At 40.5% G+C, this 24,840-nt stretch overlaps 1 protein-coding gene across 1 annotated transcript; it reads right to left on the bottom strand.

The window, feature by feature from the left end:
* Positions 1–1,391: 1,391 nt before the first annotated feature.
* On the bottom strand, positions 1,392–18,954 carry emx3 (empty spiracles homeobox 3). The gene is made up of 3 exons (XM_026184662.2): positions 17,867–18,954; positions 7,974–8,158; positions 1,392–2,180 (listed from the first exon to the last, which is right to left on the bottom strand). Exons 1-3 carry the CDS (start codon positions 18,231–18,233, stop codon positions 2,013–2,015), a joined length of 720 nt encoding a protein of 239 aa, XP_026040447.1. The 5' UTR covers positions 18,234–18,954; the 3' UTR covers positions 1,392–2,012.
* Between the last annotated feature and the right edge of the window lie 5,886 nt (positions 18,955–24,840).

Here is a 24,840-nt window from a genome sequence, read left to right as displayed (position 1 = left end):
CAAATCTGGATTAATCCACCGCTGAAAATAGTCCCTAAGAATTTACCTTTTCTGCCTGAGGAATTTGCTTTTATAACAATTTTTAGATTGTTTTAATCTAAAGATTTAAAAACTACTGAGGAAAAAATGTATTTTAATCTTCAGTTGATGTTTACATTTTTTTCACAACAGAGCAGAAAGAAAAGTTTGTGGAGTAATATCTAAATGTTTGAATTGGTTTGATAAACCCAGTCAAATGCAGACTCATTCAATTAAACAAAGGTTACCCATCAGTGTGCGTGACCTCCAACTCATTAATGAGTGTTTGTGTCGTGTTGTCAAAGGCTCAGGATAAACTCGGAGCTCAAGCTGATCAGATTTGTTGACAATAAGAAAAACATTTAATATTTGCAGATGTTTAAACTCTGCTCAGGTTTTCCTTCAGGGGGTTACTATAAAAACAGGAGACAACGGTTCGTCCAGCAGGATGTTAGCCTCAGTCTGTGATTACACCCTGTCTGCCGATGCTGGGCACATCTGTTAAACTTCATCTGCAGACACCTGAACGCCTCTCTGCAGACTAAGTTTGTTCCTCAGTCTCCGGTTATCACAAAGATAAAAACCAGGGGTGATGATGAAATGTAAAAATTTTAATGTGTCTTACTTATTTTTATCCCCAGAGCACAAAAAAGCCAAAAACGCCATCTTTTGATGACCCAGATTTACGTCTGAGGGTGTTTCCAGAATCCTCTGAGACTCTCATTTTAAAGGTTTTTTCCATGAGAACATGCGGAATTCGTTTTTGAAAACTGATTTTTAATGACTGACCCGTTATGGGTGTAAATGTGTGACCTTTTTTGGCTCTCAGCCCCGAGTTAAAGTCTGGAATGTAAAGACTGACACAAACCCCTTTAACATGGTATCCCTGCCCTCATCATCATAAACCCCCTCCTGTCTGCCTCCTGGACGAACCTCGTCTCTCTGCTTTGCCCTCGTTCAGCTTGGTGGATTTCCTCCACCCGAGCGAGCGGCTGCCTTCTGTCGCAGACATACACTCAGAAGCCTTCATCCCGGCAGCGCCTCCTCTCACGTTAGTCTCTTTTTCTTTTTTTTAATTTCAGGACGGCGGCTTCGTTTGGCACCGCCAAGTGTTCAGTCAGCAGCTGTGACCACATTTCTACTTTTTTAGTTTTGCTTCTCAGAAACATCAAAGTTCAACTCTGAAAGGAAAAATGTCCGGGCGCCATCCAGGGAAGTCCGTGAGTCCTTGGAAAGGTAAGTTGTCAGTGTGTGTGTGTGTGTGTGTGTGTGTGTGTGTGTGTGTGTGTGTGTGTGTGTGTGTGTGTGTGTGTGTGTGCGTGCGCGCGCGCGCCATGAGTCCAGATAATATTGTGGTGGAAAAAAAAAAAAAAGCCTTCACAGCGATTAAATATTATTGGGTCTCTAAAATTTTGAAAAACGCAGTGATTTACAGGAAGAAGCGGGACGAGCGAGTTAGCATTTAGTGAACTTCCAAAATAAGATCATGGGGATCGTCCTCAGTCATTCTATCAGATTAAGAATAATTAACTTTGCACCTCAGACACTGAGGGCTGAGGAGGGCTGAGGAGGGCCACTGTCACTGTCCAGGCTCTCGGACATAAGGATGCACTGTGCTCCATTTGAACTGAAGCTGCTTCAGTTTGGTTTTGACATCCGACTGAAAGCTTTGGCGCTTCTGGCCAGTTTATTTTACCTGGATGAAAAATCTCATGTGACTTTAAATCACATTAAAAGTGAACTTATTTACATCCTGGTAAACAATCTGAAAAGCAGATTTGATTGTTCTGATGCTGATATTTCACCTCATGTAAAGAACTGAACTGGAGTGCCTTTCAAAATAAAAGCTGTGTGCCTTATGAGGTGCCTGAACACACCTTAAAGTCCTGCAGGTGTCTTCAAGCTATCCTGACCCAGGGGCTGTTTCTGTGTTTGTGTATGTATGTGTGTGTTTCTGTGTATCAACAGCTTCGTGACGGTGCGATCGCTGCGCTCTAGTCCTCGCTAATGACGTCCACGTCCTCGCCGCTGGCCTGCTGCGTCGCAGCTCTCCAGCGGCTCACGTGCTGGCTGCCCTTCCTCTTCTGCTGAGCTTCAGGAGACTCTTCCTCCAACTTCTGACGCTTGTGCTTCGTCCTGCGGTTCTGAAACCACACCTTCACCTGCACACAGAGACACACGTAGGGCTGAGTACACCTGAATAAAGACATTATTCAATCTGTGGTGCAGGGAGAAAAGATTTCAACTAAAACTAATTTCCGTCTCTTAGACTCGTTTAAGAGCCTCTTTTATTGTTTTAGATTTAATTAAAATTATTCATATTTTATTTCTTGTCCATAAATGTATGAACAACCAGAACAAACCCTACAGCTGGTGTGAAGAAGATCTTTTAGATTTCTGAATTTAAACAGCTCTTCTCTCCGTCACATTTAGTTTGAATTAAACTGACCTCAGTTGTCAGTATAAAGTGAAATAAATATGTACCATTTATTATTCCCTCGAGGCTTATGCAAGAATCAGACTGAACAGTCCAACCATCTTAAACCTTTAGAAACTGTTTGTGAACTGGATTCTTTTCACACAGAAAAATCTTCACAAAACTGATTTTCTAGATGTTTTACAAACACACAAATGTCCATTTTTTAATGGTTTTCTTTTCTCACATCTAGCTTTAGTTTTTAGTTTTTATCTTCCACGGTGGAGTTATGATCATGCTGTGGGGTTGCTCGTCAGACCCGACAGAGCTGAAATGACGATGGAAGTCCATAAGTGGCACAGAGAACAGCAGAGTATTTAAAGATGGAAGATCATATTCCCAAGAAGACTTGAAGACGTTGAGGTACTGCACAACAAAGTGAAGGTGTGTTTATTCTGCACATGTGACGAGTACACAAGTATTACTTAAATAAACACCCGAGAACTCTGAGAGCTACTCTTTGGAATCCTGTGCTGCCGTCAGTGCTGATGATACACGTGTGCGAGCCTCGCAGTGATTTAAAACCTCTACGCTGGTAAAACACGGCTGTGACACGCAGAACTGTTAAAACTCGTCGAGCTTGCAGCGAGCTCACGTTGCACAATCTGCCGACTGAATCGACAGTAAATCTGGATGGCAGGATACAGATAGACATGATAGAAACACATCGTTCCCCAAGGCCTCGGGTGACACTTTAATAATATCAGATCTTCGAGCTCTCAATGAGAAAGCAGTTAAAGATAGGATTTTCCTGCTGGGTTCTTGCACCACAGGTCACACTCGTCACTCTCAAACTAAATGAAGAGTCAGGAGCTCATTAGTCTCCAGATGAAGCAAAGGAAAGTGATTATCAGGCTCCTCTCAGAGCCTCAGGACTGAAAACAACAAATCTGCCTCAGTTAAACATGACTAACCTGTGTGGGAGAGAGTTGTAGCCCCAGAGTGAGGGGCTGGACTTTAACCAAAGCTGTTATTTAACCAGTCACTCTATCTGTCTTCCATTCCTAAGAATGAGGTGTTGGATACTAACTACCCAAATCAGCTTCTCCAGCAGCACGTCAGCTTTTTCCAGCTCTGTCCGATATCACTTCCATGATCTGAACAACAGGATAACCAAGCTCTTCCTGTTTTTCAGATCATGTTTTCGGAGGTCTTTGGAGGTGCTGGGCTAGATTATATATCCCACCTAGTCCGGGAATATCTCGAGCTTCACCAGCAGGAACTGGAAAATGCCGCTGGAACATCTAGATCCAGAGACAGCACCGTCCAGGTCTGAAAAGTGAAGCCGGTGCAGAGGTGCCTTAACCCTGCTTTCTTTGTGATGGCCACCATGGCCACTTGTTAGACAAATGTTCAGGTTATATAGAAGTCTGCCATGACCTGTGACCTCAGTGAGCACCTTCCTGATGAGTTAATGACCTCAGTCGTTGGTTTGGAGCCTCAGTGAATAAAACATTGCTCATTTTTTAAACTCTAGACGGAGGATGTCCTCACTCTCACATAGATCGACCAATAAACTGCTCCGAGGCTGGATCCTGCAAATGTTAGAGCAGGGCTGTCAAACTCGTTTTACATGGAGGGCAACATACAGCCCACTTTGATCAGTGGACCAGTGAAACTCCCCTTTATTTAACTGTTTCGACACGATAAAGACAAAGAAAGAAATTTGTCAGCAAAATTACAGAAAAAGTTGTGGTAGCTCATCGTCCACGGTCCAATTTTTTGTTTTCAGAAATTTCTACCATAGAAAGTGAAAAGAAAACTTCTCTGTAATTTAATTGTTTGTTGCTTAATTACTTTGTGTGGTATGAATGGCCATGAGGGAGGTTTTTATCAGTAGGAAAAGCTGTAAAAATACAATTAAAAGTTTAATGTCTGCTTGTGCTTGTTTGCAATGAGCAGCAGAACAAACAAGACAAGAATTATAAATTATAATAATAAATGGCTTCAGGCGCAGATTCAGGCCACATGCACACATCTCTGCCATTCAAACACACTTTATTTTATGTAATATTGAACACTGGACTGTAAATTTAATCTTTTTCAAGGAAGCCATTTTTTATCCAGTGTTTTCATAAAAGCTTATATGGATTCACTACTAGCAGTGAGAACACACATGAGGTTTGAAACCTTTTGTCCTCCGTGATAGGAAATAACTGAAACTAAAAACGCGTATGACTTCATCCAGATCCTAATTTTATAAATTCTACACTCAGCTTTCCAAAACCACTGAAATGCAGCCAGATGCTGCTCATTTTACGTTTTCACCCATCTCTTCACTTTTTCCTGATTTTTTTTTTTTAAATCAGACTCCCCGCCTCTCTGTGTACTTGGCCTGTACCACTATTGTCTGCATGTGATTGGCTGCATGGTTTTCCGTTTCAAAATAAAGTCCCGCCCCTGCCTGCATGGATTCTCTGCAGGGCTGAAGATTTGGCTCCCGCATACTGACAGGCCGAATACAATTACACCGCGGGCCTGATGTGGCCCACGGGCCGGATGTTTGAAACCGCTGTGTTAGACCAACATGCCCTCGAGGTGCTGTCACTGTAAGCGATACTCCTACTGTGGCCCCTCATCGCCCCCCCCCCCACTGGCCTTCCAGTGATGGCTGTTTAATGATTGAAGCTGATGTTTTGGGAAAGCCCTGAGACGTCCTGCAGGAGCGACTCGATCGTTACTGCAAAGAGCTGTGATTTATGTGCGATTAATAACCGCTGCTGGCTGATTCCCAGCTGATTGATGGATCACTCACTGCCTGTCTTCCTGTCCTCTGCTGTGAAATTAGCTCATAAAAAAAGGTGTGTGAATCACTGGCGTCAGGGCGCATATCACCGCACCGACCCGATGACAAACACTGTTGATCAGCCCTGAGAAAAGGCAGCGGGAGCTGACTAACCGTCGACTCACTCCTCCCCCCGCCATTCCTCCAGGCTGGATCCCAGCCAGCAGCCTGACGCCAGACAGAGCATCATCCTGACGGATGGCAAGGAGCCCGGCGAGCAAGGCACCAACACAGGTAGGGTTACAGGTTCAAATCCCAAACACACACTGTGAGTGTTTTTATTTAAGAGATTCACTCATTCACCTCTTCTTATTCTCACGCTGTATTTTGTATTTTTATTCAGTCTTTGGTTTTTGCCTAAAATATTGTTCTTTATGGGCAGTTTATCCTCATCCATCCACCGATACATCCATTCATCCTCCCACTCATCCATTCATCCTTCCACTCATCCATTCATCCACCCCCTCATCTATTCATTCTTCCACTCATCCATCCATCCATTCATCCACTCATCCATTAATTCACCCACTCATCCATTCATCCACTCATCCATTCATCCATCCACCACTCTTCCATTCATCCACCCAGTCATCCATTCATCCATCCATTCTGAATGAAATCTTTGTTCTCCATTTAGCATTCAAAAAACTCTTTTTTTAAGTTTTTCTTCATTTTTTTTATCCAAAGATGATTTTTTTGGTACCATTTGAGTACTTTATTTAATTGATGCATTCATGCTTTCATCTAAAAGACATTTCTCTGTTTTAGGTCATCCGTTCATAGACAGAGTAGTAAAAAGCACTGATTCTGGACGCTCTGTGGTCCTGGTTTTATTGGACCTTTCCTCTGCGTTTGATATGGTGGATCATAACATTCTTCTACTAAGACTTGAGCATACTGTGGGTATAAGAGTCACTGCCCTTAACTGGTTTAAATCTTATCTCGCTGACAGGTCATTCTTGGTTAATTTGGGGAACTTCTCATCTTGCTTGGTACCTGTACCCTGTGGTGTGCCTCAAGGATCTGTATTAGGCTCTATTCTCTTCTCACTATATCTGCTCCCTCTTGGAGCAATTTTTGAGAAGTATAATATTGCGTTACATTGCTATGCTGATGATATACAGATTTAGTTTGAGATTACTGACGATCTTGCTATGTCTTTTCACTATTTTCGTGAATGCATGCGTGAGGTTAAAGATTGGTTCAAGAGTAATTCTCTTGTCCTGAACGAAAAGAAAACGGAGATCGTGGTGTTCGATAGTAAAATCCCCCGTGACCAATTGTGTGCTGCTCTGATGCCTTTTGCTAGCTCCCCTTCTGATTATGACAGTAATTTGGGCATCTTACTGGATAGCTCGTTTACATTTGACAAGCAAGTGTCTGCTGTTGTGAGGTCTAGTTTTAATCAGCTGCGCCTCATTTCTAAGACTAAGTGCTATATTCCGCATAATGACCTGGAAAAACGTATTCACGTATTCGTGACTTCCAGGTTGGACTACTGCAACTCTCTTTACATTGGCCTTTCCTCCTCCCTTCTCCTTAGATTGCAGACTGTCCAGAACTGTCCAGCACGCCTTTTGACAGCTAGCAGGAAATTTTCTTCCATCACTCCTGTTCTTGCTGGCTTGCACTGGCTGCCAGTTAAATACCGTATTCAATTTAAAATACTACTTTTCACATACAGAATTATCAATAATTTGGCACCGAGCTACCTCAATGAGCTTCTTAGGTTCCACACTCCTGTCAGAGCACTTAGATCTGCTACCCAACTTCTTCTGGAGCAACCTCGTTCTCGGCTGAAGTCTCGCGGCGACCGTGCGTTTGCTGTAGCTGCCCCAGTCTTATGGAACAATTTTCCTGTTGCTATCCGGGCGTCTGACTCTATGCCATTGTTTAAATCACGGTTGAAGACTTATTTATTTAATCTTGCTTTTCCACCAAGCTAATATTTGGTGTGCGTTGATACATTTTTATCCGTTACGCTTTGTTAACTACTTTTATGTATTATGATTGTCAAGGTTTTATAATTGATATGCCAGGTCCTTTCTCTTTTCCCTCCCATCTCCTTTTTCCTATTTTATTTTTATTTTTATTTTTTTTTCAAACACCTTGGTATACCCTTGGTTTTTAGTGTGCTTTATAAATAAAGTTTATTATTATTATTATTCATTCATTCATGTGTTTTCAGAATTTTCACTGTTTCAATGTTTTTATTTTATTGAGTTCATTAATTTTTTATAAATGGGGGGGGTTGTTTCACTGTAGACTGTTATTATTCACTTGTTCATGCCTCTATTAATCATCCATTCACTAATATTTTAGGTGGAAGATTTAATCTTAACTTTCATTCATTCATATTTTCCAAAAATGTTTTAATTTTGAAGAAACTTATGACTCATGTAAGTGTTTCATTGTTTATTCATCCATTCATTGATCACTTTTCATTCAAATTAGAGTCCAATAGATTCTTTTTTTTTTAAATAATTTGCTTTTGATTCATGTAATCACTCACGTTTTCATGTTTTGACGCTTTTTTACATTTTCATCCATTCATCTCATTTAAATTCACCCTGCGGTTTTTGAGAAGTTTTTTTTATTCTCCGCTAAACTGTGAAATCATCATTTTCTCTGCTAAATCCGCCTTCTCCTCCCATCATGCCTTGCTCCTCCTGCTCAGTTTCCCATGATGCCTACCTGCGTCTCGGTCAGGCACAGCCCGCTGGCCAGCTGCTTCCTCTCCGCTCCGACCACATAGTGATTTTTCTCAAAGGCTCGCTCAAGGCGGAGCAGCTGCGAAGGCGAGAACGCCGTCCGGATCCGTTTGGGTTTCCTGGAGAATGGACCGTGAAGCAGCAGGTTCTCCGGACTGCTGTCCTCACCTGAACACACACACACACACACAGAGAGAGCTGAGTTAGTTTGTAAAAATAAGTTTAGTGTATGTTCAGTGATCCCTGCTGCTCCGACCACTCAGTTTGTCAGTTTTTTCTAATCTTGGATACTTGTGATGTCATTGGGGGGGGGGGGCATATCCCCCCTGAGGGAGAGCCAATTAGAGGAAAGCTGGTGTAAGGAGGAGGAGCTCATTCCAGGCAGGATGAAGGGAGAAGCTTGGTCACGGTTCAGTGTGACATAAAGAAGGATTATTTTGAATCGTGAATCATGCAAAGCTGCCCTCTTTGACTGGAAGTCTGAATACACACAAACACTCACAAACGTTTTATTTTCTGATTAAAATACCCCAAGCGGAGCCTGCAGGCTCATAGCTGGACTGTTTGTGGCCTTAAAGGCAAAATCCAGGGCACAGCAGGCTGTGAAATTACTAACTCATCTGGAGATCAGTGGGAATCATTTCAGGCTACTGCGTGACTCACCAACATTTTTATGTTGACTCTCTTTCACCAAATTCTGCTCTCAGATCTTCATTTTATTTCATGACATGAAAAGTGTAGTGCTGCATTAATAGATGACAACTACATTGGTGACATTTTGGAGTAAGTGGCTTGAATTACTTTTTACAAGCAGTAAGCAGGCAAAGTGATCAATTACTCCTGAAATAGTAAAGTCTAATGTGGGATTTTTTTTCTGGGTAGCAATCGCACACTGATCCTCACAGAGACAGGAATGTGCAGCAGCACAGCTCATCATTGTTATAGCACGGTGTGTGTGTGTGTGTGTGTGTGTGTGTGTGTGTGTGTGTGTGTGTGTGTGTGTGTGTGTGTGTGTGTGTGTGTTTGCTCTGGCTAATCTGAACAAACACCTCGTCTGTTTGATATTTGCATCTGGATGTGCAGCTTGACCACAGCCTGCACCTTCAAACTTTCCCAGTTGAATCCCGCGAATGACGTTTTGTGTTTCATTTTTTCTGAAATGTTAATTTTAAATATACAAATGAAGCTTTATCTGCTGAAATCGCCACTCATTTGGATGATTTTCCAGAACAGAAATCTGAATATCGCTTCCGTTTTCTCTTTAATTTGCGCCCAGGTAAATGTCAGAGGTCTGGATATCGTTTATAAGTTTATACAGGAGTTTGTGGGACTAAAATCTATAAACCAGGAAATGAAAAGTGAACATGTGGCAGGATTTAAACTGGGAAATTATTTCACTGCTTTAGTCCAAAACAGAAGCAGCTTTTATAGACAAATGTCACAAAGTGCTTCACGGAAATGCAAAGCAGCAAAATCTGGAGCCCAAAGAAAAAATGCGAGATTAGATAAAATAAGGCAGGAATTTGAAAATGAGGGGAAACAAACATTAAAACACAGGCGACGGACACGTCTGGGCATCAGCAAGCACACCTGCCGTGCTCGTTTAAGTAGGACCTGTGGACGAGCGGAGGCCTAAAGAAAACTACAGATGTGGGCCACATCTGGGTCAGAACTGCCAACTTTCAGGTTACTTTGGTCCTAAATGACGGTGTTGTGAGAACAAGTAGTCAAGTTTCGGGAGCATATGTGATTACTTTTTCTATTAAAGCTTTAAAAATGAAATAAAAAATGTTTTGGGTGTTGGTTTTGGTCAGAGATAAAAAAATAAATTAAAAAAAACCCTCAAACATCTTTCATGTTTTAAAATTCGATTTTCAAAAAACTCCCAGAGCTCGGTCTTCGGGATGTTTGAGGGTAAATGTCTGCTGCCACAGCTGTGAGCCTGGAGCTCAGGGATGCACAGAACGACAGACGCTTCAAGTCCCTGAAATATTTGGAGGTCTGTAGACTTTAATTTCTAGTTTCTCGTAAACAACGTACAGCTTATTCTTTAAAACCAGCTGAAGGCTTTCACACAGATTAAACCCAGGTATGACACCATGCACCAAATTCAGATCAACTGTTTTAGAAACAGCAGGTTTCGGTTCTCCTTCATCTTCCTGATGTGAATTACTCGCATGTTTGACATTCATAGAGCCACAGGATCAGATATTTACTTTACAACACATGAAGGACCGAGGTCAGCACGTTTTCTACATAATGCAATTTAAAAACAGTCCCTAAGATTTTTTTTTAGAGATGCTAGAAAATCATCTAAAAATGACAGCAGGGAGCTGAAACTGTCCGCCTTTGTCTTTACGTCAGATCCTTCCAGCTGTCAGGCAAACTCAGTGCAAACTTCCTGTCTTCACTCAACCTGCAAACATCCGTCAGACCACCAGCAGGTCACCAGTGTCAGGGTGGATTTTACCCACGTTCCTAAAAGGCGTTCGTTCCCGTTATCAGATTTAGATCCTTAGCAACAGCAAACAGGTAAAAAATCTAAATTTCAGTGTGACTCTAACGTGGATGTGAAAATGTGCCGCTCGTGTCAGTTCTCAGTTATAGAGGTCATGGCAGACTTGAGAGGCTGAAAAGAAAACGACTGGACTTCTGTAAGTGTCTGAAGACGTTTCCGCTCACATCCAAGAGGCTTCTTCAGGTCTACAAACAAACGCTGGAGAGGTGACGACAGATAACAGCGGGTCAAAGAGGACGATGCCACCTTGAGTTTAAACAAACTCTCCGCCGTCTGTTTTGGACTTTGAGGTGACTGTTGCTGTGATTTGGCGCTGCATAAAGGAAACTGAACTGAATTGCATAGATTTGAGGTGAAACGTCCATATTTCCAATCACCGTCAGGAGACGTTCGCCAGTTCAAATCCTGAACAAAGAGACGAATGTGCTGCTGACCAACGAAGAACGTGAGGCGAACGGTTGAGTTTTAGAAAAAGCATCAGTTTAAAGCTTTGAATGAATATTTTTCTTTCTCTGAACAAAACGGGACGTCTGAAGACGACGGCCGGGACTCATTTTTGACCGGGTCACATCTTCTTTTGTGCAAATCTGAGAAACTGGCCGAACAGAAGCGAGTTCAGTTTCAGACGTCAGCCACAGAAATGTAAATTAGCTACGTGAAACGAAGATGATGAAGTAAATTTTCCAGCTAACACGCGCTTAAATCTGATCTGCGGTCAGATTTTACTGCGGTGAATCATCGTTTTACCGATCACAGGCTGAAAACGAGACGCTCATTTGTTTATGAGACGCGCGCGGTGAAAGAAATCTGAGCGAGAGCGTCGCCGCCGCTTCTCTTTGTGTGACTCGTTTTCTGACCGTTTATTAAAATCGCACGGAAATATCTTTCTTAATATTTTACATAAAAACAAATCCGACTTCTGCCCGAGGACGATGTGCGTTACGCAAAAACGGTGGCAGCTTCGTGGAGGCGAGGAGGACAATTGACGACACGTTCTCACGCCTTTTATCCCACCTTAGCGTCTCTAAAGCGACATTCATATGCAAACGCGGACTCGGGTGGCGTGACTCATGGCCGCCTCGCCTTGCAAATAGTTCTGTTGAGTATCAAATGATGTTTTAATGTAACAACAGTGAGATTTTCAGGCAGGTCAAAGGTCGCGAAGCTCCGAGGCGGCAGCTTCATGGCGGGAAAAATCAGCGGCGAGCGCACTGGAAAGGTTGAAACACAAGAAGAAGAACGTGTTAGTCGGTTGGCAGGATTTAAATTTTTAAATTTCAATTTTTAACAAATAATAAAAGTCCGTTTATGAATTTTACTCTAAAATAAAATAAAAACGTGACATCGAAACGTCCGAACTTCATGAACATTTCTGAAAACAGAAATGACACAACTTCATCCTCTTCAAAGGTCCAGAGAGAACAAGGAGAAGTTTAGGCGTCAGCGACATTTCAGTATAAAGACTTGACCCACGCGTTTCAGCGGGCGGCCTTCATCAGGTCAGTTTCACGTCTCTCAGCTGCATCTACGTCACACGAGCGACACGTTGACCATTAAGAGAAAAAATGAACTGTGAGTCCTTCATTAAACAACCAACCTCCTAATGTACTGCACAAAAAGCTGATAAAAATGGGAAATTCAGGAAAAAGTAGATCATGTTAAGCTTTGAGAATAATTTATAACCTCCAGATCAAAAGTTAAAAACCCAGCAGAAAAGGCGCCACATGAAAAGATCGTTTAGTCCTTTTTTCACAATGAAGCTCCATAAACATCTGGAACAGCTAGCAGAGGTAAAGCGTGACCGACTCGAGCTCAAATGTAACGTCCCCGTGTAAAAACACAGGTTTCAGAAAAACATGGTTTCAGATTCCAGACTAAAAGCTTCTGCTTGTTTCTTTTGTTTCCCGCCTCCACCTGAAGTTTCATACTCTGCAGTGGAATCAGGGCGAACGCCGCCGTCTCCACCACATACACCACACACAATTTACAGTCGGGCTGTCCCCGTCACGCGTGAGAGTCCGAGGGAAGGCGAGCGAGTAGAACAAAGACAAGCAGCTGAAGGCTGGAAAACAGCCCAGAAACACCAGCAAAACACAAAAATACGACAAAGTCAGCGCCTGCAGACTCACTGCGGTTTGTTTGTTTTTTTTAATTGTTTGTTTGAGTTTTTATCAGTTTCAGTGTTACCTTGATTTGCCTTGCAAAGCTCTTCACCCGTTTACGCACAAAGACTAAAACTGAACACATTACCCTACACTTTATTATTTATTTATTAGCTTTTTATTTAAGCATAGAATGCAGTTATGTTACTTTTATTTTTTTAACCTGTTACCTGAAATATTTTTATCACCTAGTTGTAGTTTTACTTTCATTGCACTAACCCTGACTGGGAAAAGATACGCTCCAATAAATGTTCAGATAAATAAACGAGGAAATGTGAAATTATTATATTAAACACGATTATTTCATAGAGAACTAGAGAAGTCCAGGAGTTTGTGACGTCAAATAAACTGTAAAATCTTCTAAAATGTAGAAAACACTGTGCACACATTCATGTTCTGTTTAAAATTTCTGTCAGATGTGAAGAAGAACATTTAATTAGGTCACTTCCGAAAAGAAAAGACACAAAATCAGCCAGAAACCTGAACTCCGACACTGAATCGCACATCTGGAGGAGGCTGAATAGCTTCACATAAATAAAGAAGCGCGCCCACAGCAAGACTGAAGCTAACGCACCCTCAGAAACACCATCATCATCAGCTTCACGCAGCAGAACCAACACCTGCAGCCTCGCTGGGGGGTTTTCACCTCCGAGAGGGAGAGAAGCAGGTCATGTGACCGGTCCGGTCTGTCAGCAGGATTATTCAAACTTTCACGATTTCAGTCAAACAGGTTTACATGAAAAGTTTCTCTGGAGCTGAGAGACAGGATGAAACTGGTGAACTGTCGCTCATCAAACTGAAGTAAGAACAACTAAAGACGCCCGTGAGGGTCGTCTTTAATGACACCTGCGTGGTTTGTAGAAAAGCTTAAAGAGACTGCAGCTAAACATCCAAACTGGAGCTCAAGACGAAGCCTCGAGCTAAAAACTTAGCTTACAGTGACAAAGAAATGTAAAACAACTTCTCTTTGTTTTTGAGATCAATTTTAATGTCCCTTGGTGAGCTCCATCGATCGTGAATCATTACAATCAATTATCGGCTGAAGTTTCTGAAAAAAATAAATAGACGATTTTCTGGCTGAACTTAAATAATAGTTCATTAAAAAAAATCAGAGCATCCATCTCCAGCAGTTTCATATTTCAGCTTGAAAAAACAAAGTATTTTTGTGGGCTGATGATTATTTTGTCAGTTAAGTCTTTTTAAGCCTTTAGATGTGTGAATATAAATGTCTGATTAATGATGATTAAAGTGCTTCAGGAAGCAGGAAACATGTCACGGGTATGTCACATCTGCACATCTGCACTGAAACAGATGCTGAACATCACCAGAGTTCAGGTTTTAGTCTGTAATAAACAGGAAATGGGTCATGGCACACGCCGCCATGTTTGAAGGTTAACGGTCTTTAAAACACAGATTTCACTTTTCTGAGAATAAATAAATAAAAAATGAGCAGTACGGCGACCCATACTGCTCATTTCCATAATCCTCCAGTATCTCAGCCTGGGCCTCTCAGTTCATCCTCAGTCTGACAAAAGCAGTTTTAGCTCCTCCCCCTTTTAATACAACCTTCTTCTGATTGGCTGCCGTTACCAAACAGAAGGCCTGAGCAAAAACAACAAAAGGAATCATAGAAGAACCAAAAACTGATGGTTCACAGGCGCTCACAGACAATCAGCAGAAGTATTAAGAAATGTAAAAATAAATAAATAACCTGACTCGTTTGATTTTTGGGTTTTTTCCAAACACGTCGACTTAGTTTCATCTTATTGTAAAGTTACGTCAGGCAAAGAGTCGAAAACACGATCGCAGAGGGACGCAAAACGAAAAACTCAAAACAACTTAAGATCTGCAACAAAGGAAACAACCACAAAAACTCTAAACTACACAAAAATACAAAAACTGCCACAAGGAGTCACAAAGAACCAGAGCAGAACTCAACAGGACTAAAGATTACAACAAAAAGATTCAAACTCTCAAAGAGTAGATAAACGGCGGGCAGGAGCGAGAAAACAACGCTTCGAACTACAACCAAAAATAAATTTATGAAAGAGTTTCTGCTCGATTTTGATGAAATGCAGAAATGTGATGAGCCAGAAATCAAAAATCTGTTTGGACGGAAAAAAAGGAAGTTTGAGCTGAAGCATGTGTGTGTGTGTGTGTGTGTGTGTGTGTGTGTGTGTGTGTGTGTGTGTGTGTGTGTGTGTGTGTGTGTGTGTGTGTGTGTGTGCCGGGGGGGAGGTTAATCAGTTCACCTGAGGGAAAGGTAACTCTGCAGTTTAACTCTATTTACACTCTCTCTCTCTCACACACACACACACACACGTGTTGCCACAAATGTTCATTATATCGATCCGCTGCTGAAAATAATCCCAAAGCTGCGGTCCTTTTGAACTTGAAGTGTTTGGGATGTTTATTTTTGTTTCAAATCCGAAGATGTACTAAGCTGAAGGACACATCTGGATCAGAAAAAATATTTTCTCTCTCTGGGCAGTGAATTCTGAAAATGCTGATTTATAACTGAGAAAAAATAGAATTTACATTTTGGTGATTAATTGATTAACTTGGGCAAAAAAAGGTTAAACAAATTACCAAAACTTCCTTGGAATGTTTAAAACTCTAAAAATATTAATTCAATTGAAAATAAAAATAACAGTCATAGAAGAAAAGCAGCAGATTATCTTGTTTTAATCACTGAACTCTGAAAAGATTTATTTTTGTTTACCTTTGGTTGAAAATTTACAAAAGGGTTTAAAGCAAAATGTATTTTTTCCTTAAGTCCCCACAATTACGTAGATATTTAATTGTATAATTTAAAAAAAATAGTATGGATAAAATGTTTCCTCTCATAAATCAGCTGTAAACTGAAGCTGAAACAGAGATTTCTGAGTCTCTTCTTTAAAAATGATGACTGGATCCAGTCGTGAATGTAAATAAAGTTGTTGTAATGGGACTGAAAAAACAAAAACAGGCTACAGAAATCTTACAAATATTCCTAACATAGATAACTGTATAAATAAATGTGTAGATATCACAAAGCGGGCTAACACTTAGGTTTTTATTTGACACAATCTGAGTTTACTTTATGGTTTCAATTTTTTCTCATAAATTATATATATATTTTTAACAGCAGTGATTCATAAAAACGTTGAGACGTGATGTCACGGAGAAACTGGATTTAAGAGTTAAACCGAGAGACGACAACGTTAGTGAAACTTCTGTGAAACCTGTGAACCAAACATGACCGAGCTGCAGCTCAGCTCAGGTTCAGCCTGTCAGGTGAATCTCGCCTGTTCAGTGTTAGGATTATTTATTTATTTATTTATTTATTTATTTATTTATTTGAGTTTGTGAGCTAACATGCATGTGTGTTTTTGGTTATTTTCCAAAAACCCTATTATTTTAATTTCTTTTATTTAATAAAATTGTTTTGTTTCATATTTGAACTGATTCTCAACAACTGTTTTTCCCCTGTTTGTTTTCACACTTTTATTCCAGGCTTTAAAATTTTACTTTTTTTGTGTTTTCTGTTAACTAACCTGAAGAAATTTGCTTTTTTTGCTTTTAATGAAAAAAAATGTAATGTTACAAACATAACCAGATCAAATAAAATTGTTTTTTTAAATTGTGAGACAAATTCATTTACACAACATTTTGATTTTTTTAAATGATTTCATTAGACGTTTTATGACTGCCAATAACTGAGTTTATCAATTTTGTATTCTTTGTTTAGTGTATGTTACATATGTTTAGCTAATATACAAAATGTTTGTTTTATTTACTATTTTCCTTTTCTTTTTCATTTATTTTATTTCTCGAGTAGCATGATTAAATAAGATTTTTTGTTTTGTTTCTTGTTTTATGGTTAATGGAAATAAAAAAGACAAAAAATGAATTAAAAAAATATTATTGTTTTATTTTTGTCCTGTTATGGCCATCTTCTTCATATTATTATTATTATTATTATTATTATTATTATTGTTATTATTATTGTTGTTGTTATTATTATTATTATTAGACACCTGACCCATTTATATGGCTTCACTGAATAAATTAGTTAAATAAATGTCGGTGTTTAGGATAGAAAAACATTTCGTTACTTGAGCTGATCAGATTTTTTTATTGATATTTTAAAAATTTCTGCGGCCTGATTTTAGCTGCTGCGCTTTTTCCGATCACCAATCAAAGAGCAGCTCCCAATAATCAATTTCTTTAAAAAAAAAAAAAAAAAAGTTTCCTGAAAAACGAAATGACTCTTTAAACGAGACTCTGAATATTTAGTTCACAAAGGAAATTGTGGGGGGTTTTTTTTTTATCTCTTTTTGTTGTTGTTTTGATTTGTTTTGTTTTGTTTTTAGAAAAGTTGAAAGTTTGGATCCATAATCACCTTCATCAATAACACATAAATCACCTGAGCATAAAACGGTGACATGTTGCCGCTTTAATCGGCGCGCGTCGATCTCACCTAAGCTTTAAAATTAAAAAGTTTTTGTCTGCGGGAAAAAATGAAAAAAAATGAGAAAAGTTTGGAGGAGCAAAAAATTCAACATCGTTAAAAAACAGAAAAACCGACAGAAAGACGAGATTAACGCAGATAATTAAATAATAACATTATTGATATTACAGGTGGGAGTTTCATACTTACACAGGAGCAAATTCTGATTTATAGTGTGTGTGTGTGTGTGTGTGTGTGTGTGTGTGTGTGTGTGTGTGTGTGAGGGGAAACAGTGAAAGTTCATCGATACTTTTTTGGTTTTTAGAGTCTGGAAAACATCCAAATGACATCAAATTATTGTGTGTGTTATTCTGAACTCTGACAGTGACTCAGTCTGTTACTACAAAATCCTGTTAGCTCTGAATCTGCAGAGTGCAGAGTATTTCTTTCTCAACCCAAACTGAAATTAAACCAATCAAAACTACCGTTTAAAATAATAATAATAATAATAATAATAATAATAATAATAATACCAGAGAACAATTAAATGTCAAACTAAGAGGAAGACTCAGAGAGTTTGGTGCGCTCTCTGCTCACTGAACCCGTTTATTTTAAGACAGCGCACGCGCTCACGTTAGAGAAAAGACCCACGGAGTGTGGAGAGACCGGGTGTGACCCCAAAAGAGCCTGGAAGCGTTTAAAACGCGACAGAAACCACGGGAGTAAGTGCGAGGGTCCCGCCACCCTTCCTCCTCCCGGCTTACCTTGGAAGCGGTGTCCCAGGTACCGGCTCCGCAGCACCCACGGGTAGAAGCTGAGCGCGTCCCGGTGCTGCGGGCTGAAGAAGCTCTGCGGGGGGATCTGCAGCGGGTGCAGCGGCAGCCCGCCGGGGCCCTGTGCGTGTGTGCCGGGCTCCTGCAGCACCATGTCCGGGAACAAAGTCCTCCCGTTGCTCCCCTGGAAGCAGGAGCCGAACACTCCGGCGGCAGCGGCCGGGTGCAGGGAGTCCGGGAAGCGCAGCGCCGTGGGCCGGATGGGCTCCTCCCCGGAGCCGCCGCCGTGATTGCTTCCGTCCTTCCCGACCAGAGACTCGATGGTGAAGCACTTCTTGTTTCCGCCGTGCTGGAACATCGTGAGCACCGCTGCAGACCGAGCGCTCAACTCTTCAACGACCCGCCGTCCAGTCAGTCCAGGTCCGCGGACTCGGGGAGCTCACACTCCCACTCCCCCCATGGTGACTCTCCGCTGTGCGTAAAAGCGCAAATCCGGACACTCCGCACCGGGAAGGGGCCGAAGTTTCCTCTCACCTGTGCCCGGGGTGGGCTCCGCTGTCGGGGTGATAGTGCTCAGAGGCTCAGAGGCTCCGGGTGATCCTCGGCCGCGTGTCCTCCTGCCTCGTGCCGCCGCGCGCTGATGTGTGAGTCGAGCCGGGAGTGTCAGTCAGTCAGGAGCCTCGGCACTGATACCTGCCCTCTCTGCCAGAGGTGTGCGCCGAGCATGCGCACAGGCAGCCGCCCCGACAGCCATTTTGTTGATGGAGAGGATGACGGTGAGGAGGAGGAGGAATGTTAAAGGTGATGATGATAATGACTGACAGTGATGAAGAGGATGATTAAGAGGAGGATGATGATGAGAGTGATGAGGTCATAGCAGAGATGATTAATATGAGCTGTCTAATTAAAAATCATCATCTGGTTATCTTCTAATGTTCGTTTAGTGAGAGGGAAATGTGCTTAAAGAAATTTATTTATCGTGGAAATGTGACAAACAGTTGACCCCGGTGTGTGTGGGCGGATTAAGAGACAGTTTGCGCATCTTAGTAATTATTTTTAATTTTTGAAGCAAACAAAAAGAAAAAAAACGAATAAATAAGACAGAAAATGAGGCTAAAGAGGCCCGTGGAGCCGTTTTGTCCATCTCTCTAATTATTTTTGTCTCTTTCTGTTTATATAGTGACATAAACGAGGACACAAAACTAATTAAATGAAGGAATGAGACAATATTTAAACTCTGAAGACTATTTGTGGCTACTTTAGCTGTTCCGTGCCTCTGTTTTTATTTTTTGATGAGGAGGAAGAGAAAAATTAAAAATTAGTCTAAAACTGTTTCTATTGAGGGGCTTCGGGGTGGCAGCCACCTGCTGATCTACCTGAATGTGTATGATGTGAAGTCACAGTAACAACTGTGAGTTTATTACAACTTCCTGTCAACATGGCGCATCTATATGCTGCTGCATAAACGCCCCTGATTTGTTCTGAGATTGTATAATTTCGTTGCCCTGTACCTGTGCATGTGCAATGACAATAAAGTTGAATTCTATTCTATTCTATTCTATTCTAAAAACTAGCTTGTGTGTATTTTTGTCAATGATTTGTTGTCATATGTTTAGGTTTAGTTTCCTGAAATCCATAAAAAGAATTGAAAAATTCCCCCAAAGTTCCTTTTTTTCTGGCGTAAGAACACCTTTGACGCTAATTTCACAGTATTCTCTGTGACCACGAACAAAGAGCTTCAGGTCCAAACTGTGAAGCGTGACCGTGGACCTCACTGCTTTGTGCGTCACTCACACACTGAAGTGTGTTCGCACACACTCGGGTTCTGAACTTCAGTCATTACATTTTATTGTGAGGTGAGTCTCCAGGAAGTGAATAAAAGCCAGTGTGATGTCCTCTGAAGTGATGAAAACACAGGTCTCCCTGTGTCTCTGAGTGACACTTTAATTGACTCAGAACAAGACAATTGACCCTGGAGGTCAAAGGTCAGAGGAAAACTCCCTCTTTTATGTGTTTTGTCCTGCAGGCAGCGAGACGTCCTCTGCTCTCATGTTGTGACCGAGGCGATAAACACGTCCATCAAAATCAAAATTCAGTGAAATCGAGGGATCTCTGGTATCATCGCCTTAATGCAGTGCATGATGGGAAGTGTATGCTCATCAGCTGATTGGACATTTATTCAGCTGAAGTTTTATTTTATGTAAATTAAACTATTTAAAAAGAAAAATCACATAAAGTAAAAAATAACAGAATAAAAATCAGTTAAATGACTACACAGAGATCTGCTTTTTCCATCGTTAGTAACACCTGGAGATGAATTTTTATAAAGTAAATAAATGAAATGTTTGTTTTTCTAATGATTCATAGCAATATAGTGCTGAGCTTAATTTTGTAGAGAGCAAAAAAAACCCTGGAAAATCACGTCAAGTGAAGACGACACCTGAGCCATTGACTGTATGTGTAATGTAAATTACTCCAACATGAAAATATAAGACAAATAATAAACAGTTTTGGGATAAAAAAAATTTATTAAACAAGTCATTGATATACAGGCTAGATCAGTGATTCCCAAAGTGTGGCCCATAGTAATAACAGTTTGAAATTACAAGTATCTCCAGTTATACCGTATATTTATATAAATGTATTTATTAATTTTAAAAAAAAGTAAAAGGAAATGTGATATTATTCTTTGCACTGCCTTAACACTTTGCATGTGACTGGGTAGCATTAGCTATTTATAGCTAACAGCCTGTGTTGTTTGTGTTTTTTTAAATAAATATTTCAAGGAAATCCGTCACTTCTGTTGTATTTTTATTCGAATCTTAAATCGTTAGAAAATGTAAGATTCAGAATTTCAGTTTTTTTAAGTAGGCTGCAACTAGATCACTACAACAACTGATTTGCGTGTTCTGGCTTCTCATGGCGCTACGAATACTGTAGCAGCTACGTGCTAACACTAGATTTATACTTTTCTGTATGAATCCCTCGTAGCCACAGAAACGTCTGAATACCCCACGTTGTAACCTGACGTGGACCAATACAGGCCACACAAGTATAAGCGCTGCTAATGACATTGGCCTTTTGCATGATTTACATTGTAGATTCAACACAGAAGCATAATTAAGGCTTAGTCAGGCAGGACTGACTAAGTTAACTATTCTGCCAAAGTTGCAGTTAGTTGACTAAATGCTCCCACGTTGATTGTTACAGTACAAAGTAAATATTATTTATCTTTGCTTTGCTTCAAACCAGATTTACTGATAGCTAAAATAAGACTGTTATGTATAAGTTGAGTGACATGGATTACATTAGATTGTAAGGTATTCAGGCAATCTAGCAGACTAGCTTTTCCATTCAGATATTATTTTAATAGTGATGACAGCCAGCTAGCTGCTGTTTATAATGTTAGCTTAGAAAGTAATGTGAAAGTGACGTGCTAGCTTACCAGATTAGCCTTGGGGATTTAGATAAATTAGCCATCGTCATCAGCTTAAACCTGTATTTTGCTTTGTAGGTAAGTTACAGTTTGTCCATATTAGCAGGCAAGTTAATGTTGATTATAATTGGTTTTGGTTTTTTATTATCTTTTTGAGCTGCATCCGGTTTGACTGAATGTCAGAAAAAATATTGTCAGGTTTCATAAAATGTGCCTTGCTTGCTCATGATATCATAAGTAGAATAAAATCTGAAGCCACATCAGGGTTAGTTTCTGTTGTCATGTGTAGTTTCTGTTGTAATCTGTGTCGAGCCAGTCATTTGGGGATGTTAGAGATAAGTGGACTGTATTTCTAAGCTAATAGTAGCTAGCCAGTTAGTGTTAGCTGGTGTTACCTTCTCGCAGAAATCCGTCCATTATTTTGTAATATATTCAGATAATGACAATAATACATTTTTAATACGTTAAAAATGTATTATAAAACGAGCCTATACTAGGCAGGTGCATATAAACCAACAAATCTCATCAGTGCTGTTACTGGGGACAAAATCCTTTGGTTAACATTCTTGATCCACTTCTGGCAAACATCCTAATACTCTGTATGCTCAGGCCACCTTTGTGAAGTGGTCTCATACAGGCTTTTCTATTTCACATTCAGTTTTATTCCAGAGTTTAACTTTGCCAATATTGAACACCACAGGTTCTCCCTGATCCTGCTCATTACCATCAAAAGCAAATTAAAATGTTCACGCTTTGTGAAAACTTGCACTTAAACATGTCGGGGGAGTCCATTACAGTGATGCCTACATGTTACCTTCTGGAACGTCACTGGGTTAATCAGTTTTAAGGGTAAAGCTTGATTTTTTAAATTCTGTGAGAACAAATAATTTTTCTGTGGTTAATGGAAATATTCAAATATTCTAAGCTACCGTTAGTATTGGAAGTTTATGAGTTGTAATGAATCATTAGAGGGTTTCAAAGGTTTTTGATGATCATAATGAAGTTTTAACAGCTGAAAACATGAAATTTATGGCAAACATATTGTTGCAGTTTAAAGGAGGAGGAGGACTGATCTTGCATTTACAAAAAATAGAAGAAGAAAGGGTGTGTTTTCGTGCCTCGTGTCCTCAGCCTCGGACACCACTTGCACGCCTGGTTCGACCCATGTGGCCCAGACTCGGCCTTTCCTGTGCAGCTTTGGGACCTGGAGGACAAATGCCAGCCCATTCAGGAGGCTCTAATTGTGGCCCGGGAAGCTCCACAAAGCCCCCCTGCCTCCACCTTCAATGGGCTGCCCTGCAGAGGCCCGTGTGAACCGCAGAGCCCCTTTTTCCTCCCCATCCTGCCTCAGTATGGCAGCCTCCGCCTCCCCGTGCTCCCCCCACCCGCTCCACATGTTAATTAATAGGCCTTACTGGCAGATTTGGATCCCGCTCGGCTTTGATTGAAGGCGGCCATTAGCATCTATTAATTTTGCCTCTGGCGTTTTATCGCCGGCTCTGAAAGAGGGAATTAAGTGGTGTGAGTCATTGTGAGGCTGAGTTAAAGTGTGATTATTGTCCCCGCAGCCTGGAGCCAGCTAACTGCTGCTAAGCCCTCTTGAAAGTGAAGGGGCGACTCCTCTCATTAGACCCCAACAAGGGAAAGATATTAACAGGAAATAACTGCAAATTTCTTTTTCTCCACTTTTAATCGTTCCTGTTCATGACCCGCATGAAAAGGACACTTAAAAAATGTAAAAGAGGGAAAGTGGAGTGCAAGCGACGTGGCCAAACAGCGATGATACAGTTGTCCTGCTGATGCCTGTCACTTTCATCAGGTTTAATTGGGCGAGGAGGAGCAGCTGCAGGACCGTCGAACATGGCTGAGGTGGTTCTTAAGAACGCCACAGAGCACGAAGTAGTCTGAAAAAGAAAACTGCAAAAAAAAATGGCTGACAAACTTCAGACGGCATATAATGCGTCTGATGATACATGGAAACAGTGGTGTGCAGCAGCTTTTATAGGACCTGATTAAAACATACCATTGTATGATTTTGTTCTTCATGCCTTTTGTTACATGCTGACAGGATTGTCCGCTCGATGGACTCCTAAAGAACTGTGAAACATCTTTATTTCTATACTTGATGAGTGGTGGATGAATTTTTAAGAACCTTTCCTTTTGCAAAACACTATAAAGACGCTTCAACTACACATTCAAATTGATTTATTGGCAGGTTATATATAAAGTTTGATTGGGAACATTTTTCTGCAGAATACTTTTATTTTTCAGAGTTATGTATGGATCAGTTTTACTGCTGCAGATGTTCAAGGTTTAGCTCAGTAGATGTTTTCTCTGTATTATTGTTCGGTCTTTAACTTGTGATCATCTTGATGCAACTGTTGTTCTATAAAACTGGAAATATTTTATAAAAAATGTTTGTAGTGACTGTCCTTTCAATGAACAGGTTTAATGAATGCAGAAACAGACAAACAGCTTGATTTAAAAAGTATATTAAAATATATCAATTTAAAAATTACAGCGGTATTGAACGTTTTGAGTGTGTACAGGCAAACAGGCAAGGAATTTTTAATAAGAGAATGGTGTTAGAGATGGAAAGAGTGAGGCCATTTCACTTTGGTTTTGATTGATAATTATTTTCAGCTTTCACTGGGCAAGCGGTGCTCGACTTGCTTGCCCAGACAGAACACCACTGACAGTCTGGGGCCAGGACTGATTAAAACATTAAGGAAGAGATTTTTTAAAACTCTCTCGTTTAATGAAACTTATTTGAACATATCATGTGACAGTTTTTAAAATTTCGGAGAACTGACTGGTAAAAAAGTTGGTGGCAGAATTTTTATTTAAAACCTAATTAGTCCTCTAATTAGGTTTTAAATAAAATGAGGACAGATTGACACACTGGTGAATATTTTCTGACCAGATTAATATTATTTACCTGTATTTTGACAAAGGCTTTTCCCACAGGACAGACTGGAAATTTAGCTACTATTCATATTGATACAATTAAGATTTGTAAGTAATTAAAACTGCCAAAAACAGAGGCGATGGATGAACTGTGGCTGTTGGGGATCTGAGTATAGTCCCTTTGTTCCCATGTGAGAGCTGTTAAAATCTGTCTCTCATAGTCTGATGTAGTTTTTTTCAGCTCTTAAGTCAGATGAAGGTGTTAAATGTGTATTTTCCTTGTTATATTTATTATTACAACCTGTGTTTTTACTGTCTGAGCTGACTAACACTTCTTCATCCTTTTCCCTTTTCTATAAAACTCCTCTTCACACACTTTGCCCTGGGCTCCAGGTGTTCCCAGGTGGCGGTGAGGTGTCATGGGAAACCTGTGACATGGCAGCAGAGTCTGTGACCCGTAGCTGACACACACACAGGCACAGGTGTGTTTTCATCTTTGCAGAGGATTTTACATGGACTCATTTACTGTAGATGCACCTAAACAACCTTAAACCAAGCCTTCAGAATCAAATCTACCTCATGGGGACCTGCTGTTGCTCCCCAAAAACAGGGTCCCCATAAT

This window comes from Astatotilapia calliptera, chromosome 2 (assembly GCF_964374335.1).
Source record: "Astatotilapia calliptera chromosome 2, fAstCal68.1, whole genome shotgun sequence".
Classification (NCBI taxonomy): Eukaryota; Metazoa; Chordata; class Actinopteri; order Cichliformes; family Cichlidae; genus Astatotilapia; species Astatotilapia calliptera.
This window is presented reverse-complemented; position numbering and strand designations above follow the sequence as displayed.

Bases quoted from the DNA above. Each gene is read 5' to 3' on its own strand.
- emx3 (XM_026184662.2), bottom strand. From the start codon at position 18,233: ATGTTCCAGCACGGCGGAAACAAGAAGTGCTTCACCATCGAGTCTCTG. The intron at 8,159-17,866 runs GTAAGCCGGGAG...GTGTGTGTTCAG, and splicing joins CCTGGGACACCGCTTCCAAG to GTGAGGACAGCAGTCCGGAG. The intron at 2,181-7,973 runs GTAGGCATCATG...CTCTGTGTGCAG, and splicing joins TGTGCCTGACCGAGACGCAG to GTGAAGGTGTGGTTTCAGAA.